At 38.4% G+C, this 21,411-nt stretch overlaps 1 protein-coding gene across 2 annotated transcripts in view; it reads left to right on the top strand.

Annotated features, from left to right (window-relative positions):
- Positions 1–937: 937 nt before the first annotated feature.
- The window catches only part of LOC147167205 (sodium-coupled neutral amino acid transporter 3-like), a 35,440-nt gene continuing 14,966 nt past the window's right edge, over positions 938–21,411 (top strand). The window contains exons 1-5 of one of the 2 annotated variants that reach the window (XM_086086586.1): positions 938–1,227; positions 15,899–16,119; positions 17,094–17,126; positions 17,925–18,018; positions 18,102–18,217. In XM_086086586.1, coding sequence (XP_085942712.1) covers positions 15,983–16,119; positions 17,094–17,126; positions 17,925–18,018; positions 18,102–18,217 — 380 coding nt within the window. In that variant the 5' untranslated portion in view covers positions 938–1,227; positions 15,899–15,982. The remainder of the gene's footprint in view (positions 1,228–15,898; positions 16,120–17,093; positions 17,127–17,924; positions 18,019–18,101; positions 18,218–21,411) is intronic. The other variant, XM_086086587.1, reaches the window with a different exon arrangement.

The following is a 21,411-nucleotide window of genomic DNA, read 5'->3' as shown; positions in this document are numbered from 1 at the left end:
TAATCTACTAATGCTTAGTTTTGCACTTAGTTGACTGACCTCCCAGAAGTTACAATTACTCATTGTTTCCAAAGCAAAGTCTTGCTCCCTTTGTGGTCATGTGTTCTTCTTACAGGGTGTCAACTGAACAGCTTGAAAGTCTTGTTTGACTAGCAAACAGAATCAGAGCAAAATATTATTTTTCATTTTAGATTAAAAAAATATATTTTATTATATGTATTTTTTATCTAAAAATAAATAAATCTAATTTTCAGCAAGTTATTTCAGCAATGGCAAAAGGGTATTTTGTAATGGGATAAAATGCCACACGGAAGCCATAACATACTCATTCATTTTCTGCATCTTATGACTGAGGGAGTATGCTGCAGGTGCGTGTCTTTTTAGTGAGCTAAGAGAAAGGGAAGAAGAAAAATGCAGTCCCTTTAAGCAACGTGTGGAGATGACCTAGAAATTGAGTATACACACACCCACACAGGCACATAGGATTTGAGCACATGACTCCATCCGCCATATACGTTGTTCATTGCGTATTAAGTGACGTAAATGCATTGCAATTGGACAGGTTCGTCCGGCAGGTCCACGTGAGTTGTATTTTTGGATGCTATTAAGGAGACGTCCACGGGTGTTGAAAAACGAGAGAGAGAAAAAAAGATGTATGTGTGTGACGTCCTCACGCTCATTCACTGCTCCGCCGCCTCACTGCGCATGCGCGAGCAAACGGGCGGTAAATCCTCCGCGCTAAATTCCTAAACACATTTTATCATCATGCCAACGAGCGTGTGATTGATTTTATTTTTTATTTTTTTAATGCCTGCTTTGACTTTTCCGTCCTCACAACATTAATCAGACATTGCCATTCGCCTAACGATTAGAAAGGGGAAGAAAACAGAGGTGGGAGGGGGGGGGGGGGGGGGTTGTTGGGAGAAGGAGAGGGCGACGGGTGGTGGTGGGGCTCCATCAACATTCCCAACAATCATTTTGATTGGAGTCGCCGCCGTGCGTGCGGTAGGCGGACCTAAACAAAAAAATAAATAAACGCGCTCTTCACATCCCACCTCGGAGGAGATTAGCGACCACAATAGAGCCAGGGGGAGGCAAAACCCATGACATTCACCACGCAGGGGGGACGGCGGCGGACGGGGCTGAAGGCAGGCAGGACGACACGCGACTGAGCGGTCCATCTCGTCCGGAGATATTCGAGAGTTGGACGACACTTTGACTTCTCCGGTAAGGCTGCTAATGACTTGCTCTAACTATATGTCATATTAGAACTGAAAACGTCCACGTGACATTGGAAGAATAAATGTACAATAGCCTATTTTTAAATAGTGTTTAGGACATGACGAGATTTCTGTTCCAATGTCCTCATGTTTCAGCAAGAGGACAAATGTACCTGAAGGGGTGACTCCATCAAGAACGTTAATACTGATTATAATTGTATGAATATGTTTTTTTTTCTCTCTCTCTCAGCCTTTATCGAGCCAAGGTTTTACGTGGGAAAAATCCCATGTCATACCATGAAACAAAACTATCCTTGCAGTGGTGCCTTGAGATAAGAGTGACCCAACCTGGGTTTTTCCAAGTGATTTATTTTTTGCTTAAACTGTTGAATACGCCTCTCCCAGTTGATAGTTACTGTCAAATTAATCAAATTAGATAACTGCAAATTTTATTTTTTAAAACAACCACAGATTTAGCTTTTTTACATTTGCTTTTAGCTTAATGCTAACAAACAATACAAACCACCATAGACAGGTTAACGAATAACATCTGTGTCATAGTGTTAGTCGAATACAAGCCAACATAACAATACTCACAAGTAGGGGTGCACCTCTCTCCACAAAAGACGATTCAATTACTGTTTTTGTTAAATGGGGTTTGAAAATATTCAAGGACGGTTCGATCTGAGAGTGGAACAATTCAATTTAGTTCGACTCAGTGGGATTACGGTTTGATTTGTTCTCAGTTCGGGAGGGTTTGATGCAATTACTTTTGTTGTTCTTGCTATTTTACATATACCACATTGAAATGAACTCGCCAGTACTGTAAATGTACCATTTCCCTCTAAGACATCTCTCTCCAATAAAAGACGATTCAATACGATTTGATTCGATGCACTTGCATCTTTTAAATCCCAAAACGATTTTAAAGTTTTACACCCTTACTCACAGGTATGTTTTTTTTAATCCTTTGCAGCAAATGACTATTGTTACTGCAGTTTACTTTGGAGTTGTGACTGTCTCCGCGTGTAAATCTTTATGCATTATTATACTTCCCCCTAGTGGCACACACAGAAATAGCTGCACAATCACAATGATTTATTCACGATACACAAATTTCTTTACTTCTTCTTTACAATTCATTTGATCATGTTATTACTGTATTTTTTAAAAAAATAAATACTATTATAGAGTGCTATTATTCTTAATGAGTTACACGTAAAAAATGTTCATTTGGGGGAGGACGGAATGGAAAATTGGCATTTCCGTTTATTTCAATCGGGAAAGATTATTTGAGATGCTAGTGTTAATTACAAACGTGGACAAGAACAAATTTAATTTGCATCACAAGGCACCAAAGTCTATATATACTACTGTACTTATATACAGTAATAATTGAGGCAGCGCTTGTCATGAAGGGATCATAAACATCTCAGCGCACCACCAATTCAAAATGGTCCCAAAAGGCAGTTATATATATATATATATATATATATATATATATATATATATATATATGAAGCACTGAAATAATGAGGATCTCCTTCTTACTGAAATCTGAGCCTGCTTAGTTGAGCACAAAGCTACCATTCTGCTGTATGAATGGCAACAGGTGGATACACAGGTTAATTGTACCTTCTGTCATCTGGTGGAATAGCATTTAATTGTTCTGCCTGTCATTATAAACCAGTAGCATTAGATGAAGAAGGACAAAGAACATGATTTGTAGCAAATAAATAGCAGTCATGCCACAGTGGTTTTGAAATCACTTGTTTACAGCACGAGAATGAAATGAAATTTTGGAGTGCTTGGACTTGGGTGTTTTCCACAAACAAACTAAAGTGTCACAAAAAGTATACAGTATATCATGAAATAATGATTTCCTTTTCTTGATTTATACATAAATGTACTTCATTTTCATGTTGCATTGAGCACAAAGCTTGAATTCTCTTGAATGAATGGCAACAAGGGGATACATAACACAGGTTAATTGTACTTTCTTCTTTAGTGGATGAACATATCATTTTTCAAATGGGTGATCATTTTCTGCGACACAGTGGCAGGGAATCACTTTATATTGCATTATACTTTACCTATACAGGTGGTAGGACTCTAGTGTATACTAGGAGTCCATTGTAGTCCCCCAAACTAATGTAGCCCATTGAAAAGTCAGAAAAGGGTCCAGGTATGTTCCTGCATTTGGCAAGTTTCAAATGTAAAAAAATTATTAGTGACGAGCCATCGTACCTCTAAAGGTGCAATAATCTACTTTGTTCTGAAGTATACGAGCTTATTTTTCTGCCACCAGCAGCAGCCGGCTCACAGCGTAACATTGTTGGGTCAGCATTTCTTGCTCAGGGGAACTTTATCCTCTTTTACACTCTTTTTTTAATAGTCTGGCCTGAACATTTTCCACCTTCTTATGTAGTGTCAGAGGTTATACTAGGCCAGGGTTCTGCAACCTGCGGCTCCGGAGCCACATGTGGCTCTTTTGTCTATTGTGGCTTCCTGTGGATCTCTTAAAAAAAAAAAAAAAAAAAAAAAAAAATATATATATATATATATATATATATAGTAGATTTTTTATTTATTAAAAAAAATCTTCAAATTATTTAACAATTTAGATTGAGTAATAAAATATTTAAAAAATGTCAGAGTCTACATTTTTAAGTTGTCAGAAAAAGATGAAAGGTTGATCAATAAGTTTTTAAATGATACTTTGTTAAATGTCCAAAAAGGAAGAGGAAAAGCAAAAAATTACCATCAAATGTCCATGAAATTGCCAAAAGTGTCAGAGAATTTAAGATAAAATGCAGAGAAAGAACATGTTAAAAAAGTAACCATAAAATGTGCAAAAACATAAGAACGGTATTAAATATCTTTGGAATTGAAAAGCCATAAAATGTCCAAAAAAGGAAGAGAAGCAGAAAATGACCGTGATATGTCCATAAAATTGCCAAAAATGTCAGAAAGTCAGAAAAGTCTAAAAATGTATGAAAAAACAAAATCCCAAAACGAATGTCAAAGCATTGGATGCTGCATATTTTTGTGTTATGGCGCTGCGCTAATTAGCTCTTGTGCCCTCAGTACATGAGTCTAACACTAACACACTGCTTCGGTCATCACAATGTTCAAATGTTTTGCGGCTCCTGACCGATTTAAAAAAAATGTATTTGGCCTAAAATGGTTCCTTTGACAGGAAAGTTTCTGATCCCTGTCCTAGGCTATAGTTTTACTAAAAACTGTTGCCATTTTTTGCTGAAATTCTTTATTTAAGTATGTGACATGCTGAGCCAGAGCTCACGTCTGGCCCACCTTCAGGAATGCAGTATTCCCCACAGGGAGTTTGCAGTGAGAACACGCTGATCAAGTATCAGCTGGCATCAAGCGTGCTTTACTTTTGATCCAGCTGGTGATATGTCAGACCATGTCTCCTTGAAACGCTACAATTTTGTGTTGTTTTGATACATGGTATTTAGTTCATCCTTTTTTATTTTTCTCAATCTAAACAAATACAAATGTGATAGCTATTCTAGAACTAATCAGTCCATGTGTGGAATGTGTGTGGGCTGGGTTTAAAAAAAAAAAAATCAATATTGAATTGATTTTCTTTTTTTAGCCTGATATCAATTCATATAACCGTGAATCGATTATTTTAATATCTCTTTTTACAATAAATTAATAAGAAAAAATAGAATTTTAAAGGCCAACATTTTTTTTGCAATTGACTGTTTTCTTGAAATTTACTGTTCACATGAATTTAAAAGTATTTTCTTACATTGATGAAAGACCTGACTTATTATAGACAAATCATAATCTTTTTAATTATTATTTACAATTATTGAATTTGAATTATGAAAACATTTTCATCTCATCCTTGCTGATGTCAATGTTTGTGTAAGACTTAAAACTTATTCAAACCCCAAAAAGGTCTAAATACGTTTTTTTTCATTCCCAAAAACGTATTTCTACGTTTTTAATTATTTTATTTTATTACTATTTTTAATGCTAGAACATACAGAAGGCTTTGATGCATCTTCTGACCTGAAAAGGGCGCTTAAAGCAATAGTCATTATTACAAAAAAAATGTCCAGCAAGTGGCAGCAGAGTATAAGAGATCAGCCAGGGGCATGTTGCAACAAGCTCTTTTTGCAGTGTTTTCAACAGGAATGTGAATAACTAGGAAACTTAGCTATATTCTAATGCTAATTCCTGCAAAACGGAAACAGATACAAATATACTTTTTTTGCTGATGAAAGAAGAGGCTCTAATCTTTCTTTTGGTCCATGTTTTATAGCAATAGAACACAATATTCTGTGGGCCTTGCAAAATCAGTCAAAATCCAGTGAAACAACTTGGAGCGAAGGTGGTTGCTTCAGCGAAAATGGCTGGGAGTGAATTAAATGATTATAACATGTGTTACTTTCATAAATAAACTAAATCATTTAGCCAGTTACTGCCTCCCAAAATTTAATTTGGAATTTAATGTTTCTGGAGTTTTATATTTAAGAATAATTTATGTTAAATAATTAACCAATATAGGATTGAAGTGAAGTGAATCGAGTAGAAAAAAATCTAAATCAAATCGAACTGAATTCTTGTGAATCGAAATGTAATCGATTGAGGAAAATAGAATCGATACCCAGCCCTACTAACTAGTGAATGAATACCTGGCAAAAGCGTGGATGACCATGATTAAAAACGCATAAAAATGGTGCCAAGCAATTAACTGTGTATTGACTCCCCATCAGTCTTTGGGACCTCCACAGCAGTGTAACACTGTGCAAGTTGTACTTCCAGCTGGATGAATCCATTTGCCCTCACCATGCGCCCTTTCTTTTGCTCATATCCCGTGCGATGGCGGAGAGGCAGAAGAAAGACAAGTGGCAGATGCCAACAGAGGGTGGCACTTTGTTTCGGGGCACATGACTGAGCGAGGAGAGGTCTGGTATTATACAACAGTTGGCAGGTTTCAAGTTGATTGTTCTGACTAATATATGGGCATACGCTTTCCTCTGTGGTTGTGTCACTGTTCTCCTTTGTATTCGCTCACTGGACATGCCGCCTTTGTCTCCACAGCGCAAAACTTACCTCACTCGGATGACGATGTGCAGGAAACAAAGTCTTTTTGTTGTTTGCTGGCTCTTAGAGTATGTATTCTAGGGCAGCGTTTTCCAACCTCTATTGATCCTGGGCATATATTTGACATGAAAGCGATGTCATGGAACCCGCTAAATAGTAATTTCACACAGGCGCACAAACTGAAAAAAATTCCAACTAAGTCTTATTTAATATCGCAGTGGTAGTGAGATAGCGAAGCAGTAGGGGTGTGACAAAAAATCGATTCTCATTTAGTACGATTCAAAATCGATTTTAAATGTCCCCAAATCAATTTAAATGTATTTATTTAAATTATTTTATACTGTCTTGCCTTTGTCTGTGTGTGCCTTTATTTGGAGCGATGTTCACGTTGTACCCAATTTGGCCACTTAGGGGCAGTGTCGTTCCATGCGGTCTAATACACTGTTAAGTTGTAGCCACATTAGAGAGTAGAAGGAAAAAGTCATGATCAAGTTATTCCAATAAAAGTTGTTTTTTTGCAGTGTGGAGCTGTTCTTTTGAGTGATAAAAGTGCCGCGAGTAGCGCGCTAATTAGCATTAACGAGTCAGACTGGAGTAGATCATTACAATTCCTTGCACATCTATAGATTGAAGCAAAAATCATTGTCAATCAAATCATTTTGAATAAAAAATTGACCTGAATGGAAAATCGATTCTGAATCAAATCGCAGGCCCAAAAATCGGTATCGAATCGAATTGTGAGACAGTCAAAGACTCCCACCCCTACTAAGCAGGCAGGCTATTTGGTTTTGTTAAATGATTACTTTTATAAATTAATCATTTTAGAATGTAATTATCTAACTCAAATGACTTAAATATTTTTACAAAAACTGCAGGAAAAAATTGATTATTGCAAAGGGGAAATTGTACTAGAAAAGTGGAGGGCAGCGCCCTGGGTTCGAACCTCCGGCCTGCAGTCCTGTAGTCCAGCAAGGTTAGAAAGCTTCGAAGTAACCTTTGAGCTAAACCTCCACAGGATGTGACTGTTGATTATCATCAGCACACTAGATTTTGTTGACTCTTATCCTTACTTAATGTTTGTGCATTTTCCATAATAATCATGATTTTAAAATCCAATAAATGAAATACAAAATTGTATTAAAAACACAAACAATTCTAACAAAATTATATATTTTTTAAAATAATAAATTCATATTCCAAGGTGAAATGTAATCAGAAAAAGCAGAGAACAGTGTTCTGGGTTTGAATCTCTGGCTCATGGTCCTTCTCGTTTAGTTTAACCTGGCAATAACCAGATTGATTCACTCAAGGGAGTTCTTCACATTATCAATCTAGGACTGCTCCACGGTGATTTGCTCTGGAAAGGCGGGACTTTTAGTACGATACTTTATGATGATTGGACGATGCGGCATCTGCATGTTTGTTTTGACCAATCACGGCAACGGATGAAAATGTCATCTTCGGTCTCGTCTTAAGGAAAAAAACAAAAACCAAAACACGAACATCTTTACCAGATAAAAATGCAGAAAGGTCCTCTCGCTGTTCAACGTTCAACAAGGAAACGGTAAGTAATTATGCGAGAGAACAATTAATTGCAGCAGCTATTTGTTCATATTTGTTTCCCCCGACTTCCTGGTTTCGGCACAGCTGCATGTCCTGCCCTAAACAAAGCCTGATTGGTCCGACCTAAAAAAGGTCGGTTAACGAACACTGATCTGTATCTATTACTGGATAGCCGATAGGTCAAGACTTTTGAAGCCGCGAGGCCGCCATATTACTCCTCCCAAGAAACGTTTCTTGGCATACGATCCTATACATTTACGGGACATTTGAGAGAAACAGCATGATTTATGATGTTTTAAATGTGTCAAACATAAACAAGAGGACTTCAGACATTTTACAACCTGCCTTAAATTAATGTCTAAATGATATGCTTAGTCATATTTACTGGAGGAAGCTTGTATATTTTTTTGTAATTTTTTTTATTAAAGAATTTTACCTGCCAAATATAATATTGGGGTCTAAGGAACTGAGCGATAAAAGAAAAAGGGGGTCTTCAAAGCAGCACATACTGTTCACTTGTTAGAAAATAGTGACCACCCTGCCAAACACCCCCTTTCCCCCTGGCCCTATATTATACGCATATGTCTAATCTGTACGTATATGTATAGCTCATACAGTATTCTGCTCGCGAGATGGGAGGAGTAAAATGGCCGCCCTGTGGCTTCAATGGCTTGCACGGGCGCGTATCGGCTATTCAGTCATATACAGATGAGTGCTTGCGAACGTATTAGCGGGAGCAGTACAAGATGGATTCTCGTAGTATTTGTGAACAAATACCATGAGAATTAATCAACTAAACCACCGTATGATACGTCACGGAGCATCATCGGCAAATAAGCACGACAACGCCAAGTCATTCTGTCCTGAATGTTTACGATTCTCTCATCGTCAACTTACATATGAATGTGTATGAACGCCATCGTGTATGTTAATATGCATGATCAACCCACAGGGAAAAATCAGAAACAGATGGTCTGTTTGACACCATCACAGTGTTTACTACTTTTATTTCAGGCAGCTGCTGTGTTCATTGTGAAATGTCATGGGGTTAGAGTAAGGTTATTCACGCCTCTGTAGCTATTTTTATACCCAAGCAAGGACGTATGGACGAGCCAGAGCGGTTTTATCCTAATATCCCGCGAGATGCTTCCGTATCCGATCATCCAGACCATCTGAGGTCTCTGCTTTAAACCCAGTATTTTGCAATAAAATATTTAGATAGATCTATTGGCTGCCCATCAGTAAAATGGTGACCGTGTTTAATCGTTTAATCTGTTGAAAAATCTCTTTCTGATAGCAGGCGGAAGGATTTTGTCAGTTGCCTTTCCTCCATCCTTTCACTTCACAAATCGCTGACTGCCGACGATGCGTTTCAACAGATTAAGATTTTCAAAATTGCTCCCAATTAAGTAAGCGTCCGTAACAACAAGATCCTGCTGAGACCGTCGTCAAGTTGGAAGCACTTGTGACTTAGATGCACATTTGATCATTCTGTGAGGAAAATCACAAACACGCACATTGCCATATGAATGACGGAGGATGAATCAGAGTGCACAGTCAGTCTGTTCAAGGTATCACTTTAAGAATAACAATCAACCAAACTGCTCCGGAGCTGACGTCTCTCAGGACAAAAGGCGTTTGCGTCAGAGCGCTGCGAAATTGAGGCTCAACTTGCGCTGGCAAAGCGAGGTGCTGATTTGGAGGACGGCTCAAATAAACATCGCCTCGCCTGTTGCCATGAAAAGACTCATTTATTACTCCCACAAAGACCACCGCAATGTGTGGTTTACTCACCCTCCTCGGAGAGCAGTGATAAAACAACTCTGGATGATCAGATGTGTTTCAATGATTTATTACTCATTTTCATCTCCCAGTTCACGTTTTCAGGAAAGTTGCTTAACGGTTGGTTATTTTCTGTCTCCTAACGACTTGTGCGGCACAATCCGACAGCTGACAAAGGTTTATCCTCATCCTGTCAGTCTATCTGTGTTCTGCAGAGTTCTATGACGCATTAGGAAAAGAAAAACATCAGAGGAAGAAAGAGAGAGAGAGAGAAAGGGAGAGAACTGCCGTTGCTTTTTGCTAAGGAATTAATTAGCTCGGCAACACGTTTCTGCAGATGTGCGCATATTTTGGCTTGTCAGATAATTTTCTGCATGAGAAATTTGTATTTTTAGCATCTACATACAGTATAACTGCTAAGAAATGGCTTCTCTCATATTGTCTCGTAGGGGTGGGAATCTTCGATTCCGATTTTTAGGTGTGCGGTTCGATTCAGAATCGATTTTCGATTCAAAATGATTTGATTGACAATGATTTTTGTTTCAATCTATAGATGTGCAAGGAATTGTAATGATCTACTCCAGTCTGACTCGCTTAATGCTAATTAGCGCGCTACTCGCGGCACTTTCATCACTCAAAAGAACGGCTCCACGCTCCAAAAAAACAACTTTTATTGGAATAACTTGATCGTGACTTTTTCCTTCTACTCGCTAATGTGGCTACAACTTGACAGTGTATCAGACCGCGTGGAATCACACTGCCCCTAAGTGGCCAAATCGGGTACAACATGAACAGCGCTCCCAATAAAGGCACACAAAAATAAAGGGAAGACAGTACAAAATAATTTAAATAAAATCGATTTTGGGACATTTAAAATCGATTTTTTTGGCACACCCCTTTTGTCTAGTATATTTTTAGGATTGGGCCTAATTGGTGGTATGATGCTTTGACATACAAGTGAGCCGATTTATGAGGTTTCCGAGATATGAGCCATTATTCAGCTCCTTTTTTTTTTTTTGCTGTTGTTTTGACTTGTGAGCACAAACTTGAGATACAAACCCTGTATGGTGACAACTCCATCCATTCACAGTAAGCAGAATTTTGGCCGATGGTGAAACATTTTTCAAAAGAGTTGTTTCAAGCTCTGGCTAGTGATTAGCATTGATAGTCACAGTGTTAAGGATGTTTGAACACAAAACAGACAATATCACAATACTTGCAGGCATAAATGAATGAATGAATTTGCACTATAAACATTAATTATTTTATATTTAATTCATTTATATATATTTTTTACATCCCAACAGAGAACTACACAGCTTTAACGGATCAAGTCCATTCCACAGTTTTTACACCCAAAACTGATTTTTTTTTTTTAAATGTTGGTCCTCACTTTACGTGTTTCAAACAAATAAAATAAATAAAGCCCAAGTATTATCGTTTCTTTCTCTTAATTTAAAGATATTCTTAATACAAAAAAGCCTTTCCAGTGTCTTCAAATACACGATATCCATACATTTAAAAATAACAGATCCTATAAATAATTCATTATATATTGAATATATATATTCATTATCCTATGCGAAAAATAACACCATTTATTGCAGGTTACTCAGTCATTAGAAGTAGGCTCTTTTTGCCCGTATTGTACTGCCCCCGGTGGCCAAGGTGGGCAGACCAGTAGGAACAACACAATGAGCTGAATTCAAACAGTAAATCAGAAAGCCAAACTGTTATTTCTTTATATCCAATTTCTTTATGTTCTTACAAGTGTAGTCATTGGGGGAAAAAATCAAGGCAACTCTGTGTCCTCAAATAGTGGCCTCGACTCTAACAAAGACAATGTATCTTCATTTTGCTCGGTCAAAATAAACCACGGGTAAAGGATATAGGGTGACATAATTCGAACGCACTAATTATCTTTACTATAGCCATGTTCCATCAAGCGATACAGTTCGGTTCAGTACACTGCACCCTGAAGTGTTTAAGTGTTTCCACCACAGGTATCCATCCAATCACGATGCTGATAGCTGCATGAGCTCCTCAAATAGCATGACATCATAGGACCAGGACAGACACCAGTGATTTCAACGAAAGGGAAAAACATGTCGCAATATATTGCAAACGTCTTTAAATTCCCTCCCACAGAGTTGATAACAAAACCTTGTTGTTTGTTGTGTAGACAATTAGCACACAAAGCCTAAGGTTTAGGATAATAAAACGTTATTTTTGAGAGCAGGGATTCCCAACCACTAATGTGCTGTGAGAGATCAACAATTTCATTTAATTGGTCAGAAAATGTGGATTTCGAGATTTCTCTCAATCTATGCCGGTGACGTATAGTGAGTCGCGACTGACTGAACAATTATGGAACGCTCTTCCACTATGTGGCAGAAAATGCAAAATTAATTACACTGTCGTGGCTCCACCAATTTTTTTCGTTCACGTTCACCCTTATTTTGTCTCTGGATTCATTGATCCTTTTTTAGCTGCTTCTTTGCTCAGCTTCTTTTTACTTGTCTTAAGAACTTTGCTGACACGTTCTTATTGTTATTATTTGTGATTATTATTATTAGGAGCAAATGTGCATGCTGGCAAAACAATAGATCCGTGGATTTTGAACACGTCCAAAAAGGCGACTAATTACGAACACAAACGTTACAAAATGCGACCTTTTCGGAACCTTGTTGAACCCTGACGCAACATTCGGCAATGTTCGCAGCTCAGTGGGATAGGGGCTTTAGCACACACACACACACACACAAGTGATGTATTTACACACATAACTAGTGCTGTCACTATCAAATATGTTTTAGAATCGATTAATCTATCAATTATTCAATCGTAATCGACTAACCGGTTTCATTTTAATTTTGCATAGAAGTGTATACAAAAACACTTTTTCCTTTATTACTTTTCATTAACCAGTGATTGGTGTTTATTTCGTACTTAGTATTTTTATAGTGATAAAAAAAAAGAAAAGAGATTTGATGTTGTACTATGTTAGCGTTTCGGTCATTGATTTCCAAAGTAACAACAGATTAAATATTTTGATTAAACACAGAAGATAATCATGAAGGACTACAGAAATAAGTGAACAATTACTGTTGATATGCTGAAATCAGGCGATTTGGACAATTTTCACCCAAAAAAATGGCTCCAAACGATTACTCCATTATTAAAATAGTTGTCGATTAATTTGATAATCGATTACTTGTCGATTAATCCATTAATTTTGACAGCTCTACACATAACGACCTGCTGAATTTCTGAAATCTTTCCAATAATGATCCGTATCTCTCAATATTTAGTACAAGAATTACAGTATTTGTTTTGATTAGTAGTTTTTCACTACTTACTTTGGATGCCATACATTCCAACCAAGTAGGCGTGTCCTTGTGGCTAAGTGATAGGACGGCAAAGCCTCTGTTGCCTTTGGCGGTTATCGAACACAATGATTGCAGGGGCGATGACTCTCACCAATCAGCTGCGCCGTTTGTACCCGCGCTGCTTGAGGCCATTGAGGCGGCACCCTTGTAACCAGACAGCCCATCGACCATTGTCCTTGAATGGCTTCCCCTTACTCTCCTTGAGATTTGTAGACCCCGTGAGTGGCAGCGCGGTTCTGTGCGGCGATTTGTCCAATGTGAGAGGCCATCGCTGCCGTCAGCAATTCTGCTACAGCTGCACACGAATAAAAGACCGTGGCATTTGCTGAATCCAAGGTGGCATCTTTTCAATTAGTTTTTTTGTTGTTGTTGTCATCCTCTCGAGTGGCCCAGCAAACTACAGCCAAGGGGGGCCCCGGCAGTATAATGATGCCCTGGCACAATAGTACCACTGTTACCCAACCTGTTCCCAGGAAACGGCACAACATGCGCCATTGTGCACTGTGCTTTGCTGCCCAACCACGTTGCCCGAGTTTAGCCGGAGACACGGAGAGGCCTGGCTGTGCGGCGAAGCTCGCGGCGACGCGGTTGGGAAGACAGCTTCACAGGAATGATAGATGACGGCTAGGTGTATTCACCTCTCGCTGTGCTTGATGCGCTAATATTACAAAAAGCTACATTAGAGGGAAGGCTATGGAGCGGAAGAACCCTGGGGGGTGGGGGGGGGGTATTTGCTGAGTGCTTGCCAAGAATGGTGCTACAGAAAACCCTTACATTGTTGAACGCTCCTCAATAAACAAGGGGACCAAGGGAGAAGTGTCAAGCAAAACGAGAAAAAAAACCACAGCTGAAACCGGTTGGTAGCTGGTCCGAGCTGGTTCCCTTCTTTATCTCTGCGTGGCATTTGTGTGTGTGTGGCACTCAGCGTGCTCTCCCTTCTAGCCTTCAGGGGTGCTTATGCAGCACAGCAAAAGGGATCATTCAGTGGTGGCCCACTAGGGGGGGGGGGGGGTTTGGGAGGGGGGGGGGGGGGGCTGGTTTTGGTCTGCACCGTCCAGGAGAAACATGTCACAGGCGCCTTTCTGAGACAACCGGTTGGCTAAGACAGCACCGCACGACTCCCAGGAAATAGCCAAGTGTGTCACACTTAAATTGAAGGCTTTCCTTCCGTTTGGGACTTGACCTGTCACTTGACATGTCAATTATGATTGGGAATTTGTCAGGATCCACTCAAAGCTGTTTCTTGGACACTTTTTACTTTAGACGAAAGCTGACTTTTCTCTTATTGTTGGAGATAAAACTTCATTATGAGAACACTTTTTTTGGGGGGGGCCCACTTTTTATTATGAATTTTAGGATAATTGTTGGAAGGTAGCAAGGACCTTCCTGAGATAATATTTCCCAATATGCTGTTATACCGCTGCTGCATCAATGTTTTTTTTCTTCTTTTTGTTCATTTTTCCTTTCAGACATGTTATTACATCCTGTCCCAAAAATATATTTTAGGCACAGCAATCATCAAGGCCTTAATTCATTCATTGATTTAGCCTTATGTATGGATGTGTTTATTTATTTATAGTTTTTAGGGGTGTCAGGCGAATATTTTTTTTATCGTAATTAATCGCATGACTTCAATATTTAACTCAAAATTGGAATCTGTTCTAAATGTACAATAAAAAAAATTCATACTTGTTAACAAAAATGTTAAACTAATAGAAATATGGCTGCATCTTTTAGTGATACAGTAATTTCATAAGAATTCTTACGAATCGCGCAAATGGGTGTTTTTAAATTACTGTACAAAGTATTTTGATGTAAATATCGACTTTAACGGTGAAATACGACTTAAGTCGAAATTCGGGTTACATCGCCAGCGTAGGAACGCAACGCGTCCGTAACTCGAGGACTCCTTGTTTTTCGTACGAATTAAGCAGCAAAATCCAACCGTTTTTATCAATATCAGAAGGCGGCCATTTTGTCACTTGCTGTCGAGTGAAAATGACATCACAGTTGCTCAGGTCTCAGGTAACAGCCAATCACAACTCAGCTTTAGAAAACAGGTGAGCTGTTATTGGCCGTTGCCTGAGCAACTGTGATGTCATCTTCAGTCCACAGCAAGTGGCAAAATAGCCGCCCCCCTGAAATGGATAAAAACAGATGGATTTTGCTGTTTAACTCATATTCCACCAATGTAATATTAATCAGAATGTCATTCTTAGACTAGTGAGGTCACATATAACATATTATTGTCAAGAAATGTTTAAGGTTGATATATTCAGTGTTACTTGAGTCCAGATTGATATTTGATTTCATAGCAACTGTAAAAACAGGGTAATCCCTAAAACAGATGAAAGAGGAGTGTGAACCGCAGTTTGCCCCCCCCCCCCCATCTAGCATCACATGTTGGGTCACACCATGCAATCAAAACACTGAGCTGTGCTGCTTTATAATAATTTTCTTCTTCATTTCGAGCTATCTGCAGCATCTCAAATGGCATTCTTGGTCTTTGCTGACCCCAAATGAAATTAGTAATCATTTTATTGCATTTGGCAAATTGCTTTGGAGGGCAATTCAACTGGCCGGGCCAGGAAAAGATAAAGCAGTTTGAGGAGTATAATCATTTCTATTACCTCGACAATGTCGTGTAGATATTCATAGGCAGAAGCGACCAACAGTTCAGGTCATTCCTTGTATTCATTGTTAGGGGAATGTAATTGCGTATAAATGTCATCCAATTATTTGGGTAATTGATATTTCCCAACTCAACTCAACTCATTGCTTAATGTTTTATGTATTATTTTTCAACATAGCTCTAGTGCTACCATCACTTGATAAAATGTGTTCATCTTTTCCTTTCCGCAGATATTTGGTGGAACGTAACAAGCTTATTCCTCTACAGTCGACTACAACTGAAGCCCCTTGCAAAGCCAAGGCACCAGAGAAGACATGAGTGAGGATAAGCCTGCAGAGAGTGCAGAGACGGCCCCCGCTGAGATGAATGCCATTCCTAATGGGAAAGGTCACGATGCGATCGATGAGATGACTGCATCGTCCAAAACCTCACCTGTGGATGATGGACCTACGTGAGTGTGAAAACACTATTTGGCGAGATTAGCAATGCTAGTTGGAATACTTTGAAATTCAGAATACATGACAGTGTGATTCAGCTTCAAATAATATTTGTCTGATTTTCAATAAGTCATTAACTCATTCACTGCCATTGACGGCTATTGACGTAAAAAAAATCATTTGAACTATTTCTATTAGTTAAATTATTTTCCCACTTTTGTTAACAAGAGTATGAAAACCTAGATTTTTTTTTTTATCATACATTTAGAACAGATATAAAATTTAGGATTGATCGTGAGTTAACTATTGAAGTCAATAATTAATTACATTACAAAAATGGAATCACCTGACGCGATTTTTAAAAAAGAAGAAAAGATGATTAAAAATTAGGAGCGTCAGGCGATTATATTTTTTAATCGTAATTAATTGCATGACTCACGATTAATCACAAATGTTATATCTGTTCTAAATGTACAATAAAAACAATTCTAGGTTTTCATACTCTTGTTAACAAAAGTGGATTTTTTTTTTTTAACTAATAGAGAAATAGTTCAAATGAATATTTGACGTCTATAACCGTCAATGGCAGTGAATGAGTTAATGACTGTCAAGACAATGTGGCCTCACTGGTTAGTCATCCCTACGGCCTCGTCACTATAGTAACTGTCCCATAACTGCAGGGTTTAGGGCACAATCCTAACGGTGAATGTGATGTAACCACTCAGTGCAAGTGACTTTAAGCAAGACACCGACTTCCTCATTACGCACTGATTGAAAAACAGTTAGTGCTACGTGATTGCCTGAGCTAAAAGCCTAATTATCTTGTCCCTGTTGTCTGGCAGTCATTTTCCAGCATGCAATAGCGCTCCCTCCTTCAGTCATAGACAATCCTGTCATCGTATCATCGTTGTTATTGTATTATGACTCAGTATCGTTTTCTAATTGTGCACTCGTTGGGTGATGGATGGCCTCTCGACATTGCTTGTAGGGAAACGGTACACAACAGTGCCCAGAATGTTAGGTATGTCTCTACTAAAGATTTCATTTGAGTTTTAGCAGAGGCAGTATCACCATAAAGTGCCTTGGAGACATATCCATTGTATTCCCCCCCCCCCCCTCCAAAAAAAAGTTGTGATTTTCCATCGAATTTCACTGGTTGTGGACCTTTACTTCCCAAAATGATTAAATTGGCATGCTAGCTGTGTACTGTTTAACAAATATATTTTAAATTTCTAAAAAGGTTTTGGTAATTCACTATGACAACATCCAACTACAAAACACAAGTGTAAATATTTATTTCTACAGCAATCCAACCTTCAGCCTCCATTGAACAACGACAAAATGTTGGTAGTAATGGCACTGAAAACAGAGCGTTTCTTAAAGGGGCAGTTACCCCATTATGACAGGGTGGACAGAAATTTCATGGGCACATGCAAAATGCTCAATGTGATTATGAAAATAGCATACACATGATCAGAGTGAATCATTTTAATACACAACTCGGACAATAAAACAGTGATTTAGTATCATTTACTCACTTATTAAACTCATCGTAGTTTCCAGATTAGTGTTCAGCGATCATGTACATGTCATGAAAAAAATAGTATAAAACTAAGGAAACTTATTTTTACTGTTTTTAATGCAAATGTTTGGTCGCTTATTATAAGAACTCAGAGTTTTATTATTTTATTTAATTTTATTTATTTATGAGGACACCAAAAGGCACTTTATAGTGATATTGACCAAGCAACAGTTTTTGGTATTGAACGTCTTTTGGCTTGTATTGGTGCTGTTAACTTATTTTCCCCCCTCAATGAAGTCCTAACAGAACTGAGAATACAGAGGCCAACCAGCCAGATGGCCAAGAGTTCTCATCAGGTGCCGACAACAGCAAAACAACTCGATTTACTGATGTAAGGTCATGTGACTCTCAAGTGCATTGTACAATACATGCTCGGAAGTAGTAACATGTAATTCATTTCTGTTTTGGTTGTAGTTTGAGGGAAAAACATCATTAGGGATGTCCGTCTTCAACTTGGGCAACGCAATCATGGGAAGTGGAATCCTTGGACTGGCATACGCAATGGCTAACACAGGAGTCGTTCTTTTTTTGTAAGTTGTTCTCAATACATGAAAATACAGTGGAACTTCTAAGTGTGATTACATTCTGTCCAGGATACCTCTTAAAAAAGAATGGAAATCAAATTCATTTTTCACTATAAGACTTTCAATTGAAAATGTTCAAACTCATAATCAGGCATTTGACTTTTAATGTTCTAGTGTTTTTATTTATGACCAATTGGTGTCGTCTGACTCATTTTCTTAATGCTAAGTGTTTTCCTAAGATATCTTAGAGCATAAATAATTCCTAATTTGATTTTAATAGCCTCCTATTAAGCAGGCGAATGATGTAGGGCTAAATCATTAAATTAACACGAGCTCATGTTACGATACCAAATAAAATAGCACTCTGGGGAGCAAATAAACTGCCTCTTCAAAGGCCAATACAAGGCTGGTTTCAGCGATTTAAATATATTTCCTCAATTTAGTGGCTATATTCTTCTTTTTTGCCTAAACAGACAATTTTTTTCAGTAAAGATGATTCTCTACTTTCTACAATGTTATCTATGTGGCCCATATGTGACGGGGCTTAGCATCCCTAAGCCTCTACAGCATCAATGTCTGTCAGTAATATTGTCAGCAGCTCTCAGGTAATAAAAAGCAAAGGGTTTTCTTCAGTGTAAAAGATATAGTAATTGGAGTTGTAACATTGCCCTTCAGTAAGCCCCCCCCCCCCCATTAGGATTCTGAAATGAATGTAATAGCTGCTTATTAAGGTCATTATATTAGAAAGGATGTGATTCATTGAAGATGGCACTTGTAAAGGCATTGTGGCTCTCAAGCGCTTGTTTTTCCACAAAATAAGATCATTAGATGCATCTGATGCACAATGACACTTTTTTTTGGCCTCCTTTTTTTTATCTTTCTTCTTTTTTTTTGCACCAGAGGTGTGAGACTGTAAGGTGTTCAGTATTTTTCAGATGAAATAAAACTGTAATATAGAGCTCCAGCACAAAATTTTATGTACATCATAATATCCATAGTTGAGTCAGACTTGGAGACTATCTAGCTAGCTACGTGTCTAGCTAGCTACATGTCTGTCTAGCTGCTAGCTAACTACAGTATCCATCTATCCATCTATCCATCTATCCATCTATCCATCTATCCATCTATCTATCTATCTATCTATCTATCTATCTATCTATCTATCTATCTATCTATCTATCTATCAGAGTGCTAAAATATGTAAATCACATTTTAGTTTTAATCTCATCAGATTTGTCTCCTCCTTAAATTAAAATGTGATATATTCAAGGTGTTTTCCAGGGCAGTCATGTCTGGAGGATTTACCTTTGTAAGCTTCTTATATTGAGCTGAGTTGTGTTTTTCACTTTACGAACTGGATGAACCCAGTGTGTCTGACTCTTGGCCTGCGGTTCACATAGCCGACTTTTAGGTTGCTGGCATGTGCTCCATTCCTGGCAAATGCCCCATTCACATGCGCCCTACCACTGACTGGTGACCAGTCAGGGGTGTATTATGCCTTCTGCCTTTAGCCTACTAGGAAAGACACCAGCCTTTGAACACGATAGGAAGTAAAGAGAACAAATGGATGGGAGAAAATTGTACCAAAGTTGATGGTTTATTTGTAGTTACTTTAGCCAACTACATATTCCAAGTAACTTAAACAATATTATTCTGAGAATGGTTCAAGATCTGCATCTTAACACACGCTCTTCATTTATTGCACTGTAAAAAAGAAAAAGAAAAAGAGTATTTCACCATTTGCAAAATTTATAACATTGCAATTTATGTTCCTTTTGTATTGTAATGATTCAACCAAGCAGACAAACAAGCAAAAATATTGACTGCTTCCGAGGTTTCTGCATGTCCGTGGCTCAGGCCAAGCTTGGAATGCAGTGTGGCGGAAAGCTGTGAGCGGCGCAACAGTGACCCGAGTGTGTCACTGTGTGTGATTGTCAGCAGATCTGTCCTCCCACTGCCACTCCACTGACTAAATCCTCCACCTCAAGGCGGCCCGGCATTCTTCCGCATTGACCCACGCTGGAATAACAAACTGTTAATTGTCTGAGCATCAGTGAGAGTTTGCTCACAGTTTGTTTAGGAAATTGATTTGGGCGTTACTCTGAAAATCCATCCATCTTCTGCCACTAATCCTGTTCAGGTCCCTGGGGAAATGAGGCATATCCCAGTTGAGTTTATGGGAAAAGAAGATTGCATTACATTCATAGTCATTAAAAAGAAAGAATCGTATGCACCATTTAATCTGCCTGGTGTAGTCTGCCTTTTATATAGTCAGCTGTGACCCTGTCAACCATGTGAAGCACAATGAATAAATCTCATCTATTCATTTTCTATGCTACCTACTAAGGGTGTGCCCAAAAAAATCGATTCTCATTTAGTACGATTCAGAATCAATTTTAAATGTCCCAAAATCGATTTTATTTCAATTATTTTATACTGTCTTGCCCTTGTTTGTGTGTGCCTTTATTGAGAGCACTGTTCATGTTGTACACGATTTGGCCACTTAGGGGCAGTGTGGTTCCGCTCGTTCTGATACGCTGTTAAGTTGTAGCCACATAGAAGCAAAAAGTCATGATCAAGTTATTCCAATAAAATTTGCTTTGTTTTTTTGCAGTGTAGGATGTTAAGATGCTTCTCTGTATACATTCCTGAAGCGTTTTGTATGAATAGTCGTTCTTTTGAGTGCTAAAAGTGCCACGAGTAGCGCGCTAATTAGCATTAGCGAGTCAGACTGTAGTAGATCTTGACAATTCTTTGCATATCTATAAATTGAAGCAGAAATCATTGTCAAATATTTTTTAATCTAAAATCTTTCTGAATTGATAATCGATTCTGAATCAAATCGCAGACCCAAAAATCGGAATCAAATCGAATCGTGAGACAGTCAAAGAATCCCAGCCCAACTACTTACCCTGTTCAGGGCCACTGCAGGAGCTGAAAACACTATGACAAAACATAACCATGCACTGAAGTCACCCCTTGCCAGTCCATCACAGTGTGACTGCAAAAAAAAGTGCTCAACTATGTGAACCACTACATTATCAATTACTCTAATCATAAATTGACATTGTTTCATATTTCTGCTTGTTCTTGAAGCCAGTCATCAGTAGTAATGGAACAATTTCCCTATTTTCCAAGAAAAAGCTTCCCATACGGGGAGTTGAACCCGGGCCAATGGGTGAAAAACAGGGCTCCTGACC

Source organism: Leptonotus elevatus, chromosome 10 (assembly GCF_054856555.1).
Source record: "Leptonotus elevatus isolate MCC_2025b chromosome 10, RoL_Lele_1.0, whole genome shotgun sequence".
NCBI classification, from domain to species: Eukaryota; Metazoa; Chordata; class Actinopteri; order Syngnathiformes; family Syngnathidae; genus Leptonotus; species Leptonotus elevatus.
Note: the sequence above shows the minus strand (reverse complement) of the source record. Positions and strands in the feature narration are given on the sequence as shown.